The sequence below is a fragment of the Lolium perenne genome, chromosome 7, assembly GCF_019359855.2.
Source record: "Lolium perenne isolate Kyuss_39 chromosome 7, Kyuss_2.0, whole genome shotgun sequence".
Classification (NCBI taxonomy): Eukaryota; Viridiplantae; Streptophyta; class Magnoliopsida; order Poales; family Poaceae; genus Lolium; species Lolium perenne.
In genome coordinates this window covers 58,216,536-58,222,595 of record NC_067250.2, presented here as the reverse complement: position 1 = coordinate 58,222,595, position 6,060 = coordinate 58,216,536, and the positions used below count along the sequence as shown (strand labels likewise).

Sequence of the window (6,060 nt, the reverse complement as noted above, 5' to 3'; positions counted from 1 at the left end):
ATTTAGGGACCAAATATTTAGGTAAAAGTATCTACATCTACAATAATGAATGGACACATAAAAAAATATACTTTATAGCGAATCTATTGATACTGTTTATATATTAGTTTGTATATAAACTTGATCAAACTTAGAAAATATTGACTTTTTTAGTAATCTTTAGATGTCGTACATTTTTGAAACAGCGAAAATATTTTTATAACTGAAAAGAATCATTGGTCAAGAAAATAAAAAAAGCTCAAGAATAGTTTCATTTTCCTTAGTGTGCACATTTTCTTTAGCCGAAGCGTAGACAAGTCCACCAACTAACGTGGGCTTGACTTAACATTGAGCATTTTCTAACACGTGCCATTTCTACTTGGGTCTGACCTATTCTAACACTAGTTGCCATGTCAGGGCCCAATAACAACCTTTGTTTTTTACCTAACACTGATGAACGGAAAACCGAACCAAAACGAGGAAATTTTAGCTGAAATCGTGTTGCCTTTTATTGAAGGATAATCCAGAGAGCATATCATGCTTGTCATTAGGGGTACAAAGCTTGGAGAATTACACAAACATTACTTACAATGTCTAATGACTAATGATCAACAAACACATAAATCCGAGAGCAATTTTACAAACATAAAAAGCTGTAGCCATCACATTTGCATGCTTCTTCAGATCAACAATTTTTCTTATGTTCTTGCTCAGCTTCTTCAATTGTGCCTTCACCTACGCATCCCCCATAGTAGCAACAATGTCAGACCCTAACTTCTCCACCGCTAAAGGAAAATTGAGCTCCCCAGATGCGCCCCCTTCAAATCAATTGCGCCCTCCAGTCGAATCCTCTCAATATACTCATCCATCGACTCAAAATGCCACCATTTCTTCAGAGTTTGGAATCCGAAAGATGAACCCTAAATCCCAAATCCGAGGAGAAAAAACAGAAATTGGGTGAGAAAAACGAGAAATTGGCCGAGGGAGAACATATCTCACCTTCCCCAACTCTGGCTTGCCCTCGCATTGCACAAATTCGCGCTCTTAGTTGCTATTGTCCTCCTTGATAGTCACCAATCGCTTCAACGGCGTGAGCGTGGGCAATCAGGGCATCTGGTCATAGGCACTACGTCATACCTCGGCCATGTGGAGCGGGAGAGTGAAGAGGAGCTCGACACCTCTCTTCGTCAGCGTTGTCGTGCTTCGTCGTCGGAGAAGAAATAGTAGTAAAATTGGTGGGGGAAACGGGAGGCAATGGGGGTCGGCGGGGCACGGGCACGAGGATGGCTCGAGCTCTCATCTTGTAGTAACGCTGAGTTTGATAAGTTGCGGGTCCAGCTCTAAGGTGGATATGTGGTGGATCCTAGCCACGCTCGAATAGTCCAAGGGTCCCGACCTCAGTGGAACAATCCAATGTTAGAATATGTGTCGTGTTCAGGTATTTCATGTAACCAACCCAGAGATATAAGGGTTTGGGTAGTTCGTATCTGTTTTGGATACTTAGCAATCCTCATCTTGTACGCCACGCCAGGGGCTATTCCTGGCTCATATAAACACGCACACGTGCCCGAGACAAAGGGCAACGCTTCCAAACAAATCTACCAAAACTTACATGGTATCAGAGCTCCTCTTCTTCGACGAGATCTAGCGATCATGGCGACACCGGCGCCTCTGCCAAATCTATCTGCGTCTCAAGTCACCGAGAAGTTGACAAGGGAGAACTATCTCCTCTGGAAAGCCCAAGTGCTTCCAGCAATCCGCGGGGCTCGTCTCATCGGGTACCTAGATGGATCGATCGCTGCACCTGAGGAAAAACTCCCAGGGAAGGAGAAGGACTCGTCTTCATCTGCTGAGAATCCAGCGTATGTCGACTGGATTGCGATGGACCAACATATTCTGTCATACTTGATCAACACCCTCTCCAAGGAGGTTCTGACGCAGGTCATCTCCAAAACCACGTCGCACGAAGCCTGGAGCGCGCTTGAGAACATGTTCTCGTCTCAGTCAAGATCGCGGATCAATAATCTGCGGATTCAGCTTGCCAAAGGCTCCAAAGGAAACTTGACTGTTGCTGCATACTTTGCCAAGATGACAGGGTTTGCTGACGAGCTCGCTGCGGCTGGAAAGCCGCTCGCTGAGGATGAAGTGGTGTCATATATTTTGGCCGGGCTAGAAGGCGACTACAACTCTCTGGTTGCGGCCATTGATGCACAAAAGGAGCAGATCACCCTGGATGATCTGTATGCGCGGCTGTCTAACTATGACGCGCGCAATGCTCTACTCGGAGAAGCAGGGATTACAGAGGGATTCAAGTCTTCAGCAAACGCTGCTGCACGAGGACGCGGCAACTACAGCTACCGTGGTGGACGCGGAGCACAGCGTGGAGGCCGTGGTGGCTGCAATGGCGGCTATGGAAACCGAGGAGGCCGTCACTTCAACAACAACAATCGTGGTGGTCGCAATGGTGGGCGTGATCGACCCACATGTCAGATCTGTGGCAAACCTGGTCACGGTGCTACTGATTGTTGGCATCGTTATGAGGAAGACTATGAACCTGAAGAGAGGGTGGTTGGCTCTGCTAGCACATCCTCATATGGAATAGATACAAACTGGTACACTGATAGTGGAGCTACGGACCACATCACCGGAGAGCTTGAGAAGATGGCCGTCCGGGAAAAGTACAGAGGACAAGAACAAGTGCACAATGCCAATGGAGCAGGTATGGAAATTAGTCATATTGGTCAATCTATTATTCGCACTCCCCATAAAAATCTGAAAATTAAGAATATCTTGCATGTCCCTAGTACATCAAAGAATCTCCTTTCTGTTCATCGCCTCACTCTTGACAATAATATTTTTATCGAGTTTCATCCATGGTTCTTTTTGATCAAGGATCAGGTCACGAAGAAAGTTCTGTTCAGAGGCAGATGTAGGCGTGGACTTTACCCCCTAGTTCCTCAAGATTGGAGATCAATTAAACAAGCCTTCAGTGTCACCAAAATTTCCTCGTCAAGGTGGCATAGTCATCTAGGGCATCCTTCTTTTTCTACTGTTCAACGTGTGCTTAGGAGTAATAAAATTTCATCCTTAGATGATTCTAGTATAGATTCAGTGTGTGATTCATGTCAAAGAGCCAAAAGTCATCAATTACCATATCCTACTTCTAGTAGTGTCTCAAACTTTCCCCTGGAATTAATTTTCTCTGATGTATGGGGGCCAGCTGCCACTTCTGTTGGCAGATTTAGCTATTATGTAAGTTTTATTGATGATTTTAGCAAATACACATGGATCTATCTTATCAAAAAGAAGTCTGATGTTCTTGATGTATTCAAAGATTTCCAAGCACTAGTTGAACGCCAGTTTGGGAGGAAAATTCTCTCCCTTCAATCTGATTGGGGCGGCGAATATGAAAAACTCAATTCCTTTTTCAAAACTATTGGAATATCTCATCATGTGTCTTGTCCTCATGCTCATCAACAGAATGGTTCAGCAGAACGCAAACATCGTCATATAGTAGAGATGGGTATAGCTCTCCTAGCAAATGCAGGGATGCCTCTAAAATTCTGGGATGAAGCTTTCCTTACATCAACTTATTTGATAAATCGACTCCCAAGCAAAACTATCAACTTTGACACACCCTATGAACGTCTCTTTCATACCAAACCCACTTACTCCTCTCTTCGTGTGTTTGGATGTGCATGTTGGCCTAATCTTCGACCCTATAATTCTCACAAGCTTGCTTTTCGCTCCACACAATGTGTGTTCCTAGGCTACAGTTCTCGTCATAAGGGTGTCAAATGTCTCGAAGTCAAAACTGGTCGAGTCTATATCTCTAGGGATGTAGTATTTGATGAAACAGTATTTCCGTTTCAATCTCTTCATCCTAATGCCGGTGCACTTCTTCGTAAAGAAATTCTGCTTCTTCCTGAATCACTTCAACCTATCTCCGTCTTTGATCATGGGGGTGTGAATAATATTGATCAAAGGACTAATCCTGCTAATACTATTGCTAGTGCTGATGTGCAGAATTTCGCAGAGGAAGAAAATGGTGAAAATCTGGTGCAAAACGGAGAAAATCCGGGCCAAAACAATGGTGAAGCAGGCGCTGGATCCGAGGTAGATCCGCCTGCCACACCTGGGCGTCAGACCGACGGATCCCTATGCAGATCTGCCCCGGGATCGATGCAGCCAGGCGGCTCAGGGCGCAGCGCAAGTAGCAGCAGCGCCAGCGGAGGAATCTCCCGCACGTTCCACCAGCAGGAGCGTGACACGTCGCAGTCTGCCAACCGGGAAAGCGATGTGAGAACTGCGGGCCACGGGGACAACGCGCCAGCAGCAGACCCTGGCAGCCCTGGCAGGAGTGGATCTTCTGCACATACAGATTCTGTGCAGTCTTCAGCAGACACAGGATCCTCTGTGGATCAAAATGCTGCAGCTACACGTATGACCACCAGGTTACAAAAAGGGATAAGTAATCCGAAAAAATTATTTCCTGGTATGATCAGATATGCTATGTTAACATCTACAGGTGAACCTGAAAACCTAGATGATGCACTCAAAAATGAAAAATGGAAGAAGGCAATGGGAGAAGAATATGAAGCCTTGATGAAAAACAAAACCTGGCATTTGGTACCACCAAGTAAAGGTAAAAATTTAATAGATTGCAAATGGGTCTATAGAATCAAGAAGAAAGCAGATGGTACTGTTGATAGGTACAAAGCTCGTCTAGTTGCAAAAGGTTTTAAGCAACGATATGGTATTGACTATGAGGATACTTTTAGTCCTGTAGTTAAAGCTGCTACTATCCGCTTGGTTTTATCTATTGCTGTTACCAGGGGATGGAGCTTAAGACAGCTAGATGTTCAGAACGCGTTTCTGCATGGTGTTCTGGAAGAAGAGGTATACATGAGGCAACCACCAGGATTTGAGGACAAGAATGCACCTTCATATGTGTGCAAGCTTGATAAAGCATTATATGGCTTAAAACAAGCCCCCAGAGCATGGTATTCACGTTTGAGCTCTAAGCTTCTTGATCTTGGTTTTGTGTCATCCAAGTCTGATACATCATTGTTTATTTATAACACGTCTGGTATAATCATCTATATGCTAGTTTATGTTGATGACATAATTGTCACTAGTTCCTCACAGAATGCAATTGTAGCATTATTAAAGGATTTGAGCTCACATTTTGCTCTTAAGGATCTTGGAGATCTACGCTTCTTTCTAGGGATAGAAGTGAAGAAAACGAAAGAAGGACTAATTTTGACGCAGCAAAAATATGCAACAGATTTGTTGGCTCGGGTTGGTATGAAAGGATGTAAGCCTTCACCGACTCCTCTTTCAACTACGGAAAAATTGTCTGCCTATGAAGGAGAACCTCTTGGATATGAGGATAGTACAAGGTATAGAAGTATTGTTGGAGGACTTCAATATTTAACACTCACCAGGCCGGATATTGCTTTCTCTGTGAATAAGATCTGTCAGTATCTGCATGCACCTACTACTGTTCATTGGACAGCTGCTAAAAGGATTTTGAGATATATTCAGCATACCTCTAGTGTTGGCTTAGTCTTTAATAAAACATCATCTATGATGGTAAGTGCCTTTTCTGATGCAGACTGGGCTGGATGTTTGGATGACAGGAGATCAACATGAGGGTTTGCAATATTTCTTGGGTCTAATCTGATCTCATGGTGTGCAAGGAAGCAACCAACAGTGTCAAGGTCAAGTACAGAAGCTGAATATAAGGCTTTAGCAAATGCAACCGCAGAAGTTATCTGGGTTCAATCATTGCTTGGTGAGCTGGGTATTAAACAAAGAAAGATACCTTGTTTATGGTGTGATAATCTTGGAGCAACTTATTTGTCTGCCAATCCAGTGTTTCATGCTAGGACAAAACATATAGAAATAGATTATCATTTTGTCAGAGAAAGAGTTGCCAACAGACAGCTGCAGATCAGATTTATTCATTCTGGAGACCAAATTGCTGATGGATTTACAAAGGCATTGCCGACAAGAAGCTTAGAAGAGTTTAAACGTAATCTCAACTTAGCAAAGTTGTGATTAAGGGGGGCTGTTAGA

At 43.8% G+C, this 6,060-nt stretch overlaps 1 protein-coding gene across 1 annotated transcript; it reads left to right on the top strand.

Annotated features, from left to right (window-relative positions):
• Positions 1 to 1,632: 1,632 nt before the first annotated feature.
• Positions 1,633 to 5,665, top strand: LOC139833588 (uncharacterized). The gene is made up of 4 exons (XM_071823904.1): positions 1,633 to 2,698; positions 3,890 to 4,420; positions 4,508 to 4,878; positions 5,597 to 5,665. The coding sequence occupies exons 1-4, from the start codon at positions 1,633 to 1,635 to the stop codon at positions 5,663 to 5,665; spliced, it is 2,037 nt and encodes a 678-aa protein (XP_071680005.1).
• Positions 5,666 to 6,060: the final 395 nt, after the last annotated feature.

Bases quoted from the DNA above. Each gene is read 5' to 3' on its own strand.
- LOC139833588 (XM_071823904.1), top strand. From the start codon at position 1,633: ATGGCGACACCGGCGCCTCTGCCAAATCTATCTGCGTCTCAAGTCACC. The intron at 4,421-4,507 runs GTATGACCACCA...TAACATCTACAG, and splicing joins TCAAAATGCTGCAGCTACAC to GTGAACCTGAAAACCTAGAT. The intron at 4,879-5,596 runs GTATACATGAGG...TTTCTGATGCAG, and splicing joins ATGGTGTTCTGGAAGAAGAG to ACTGGGCTGGATGTTTGGAT.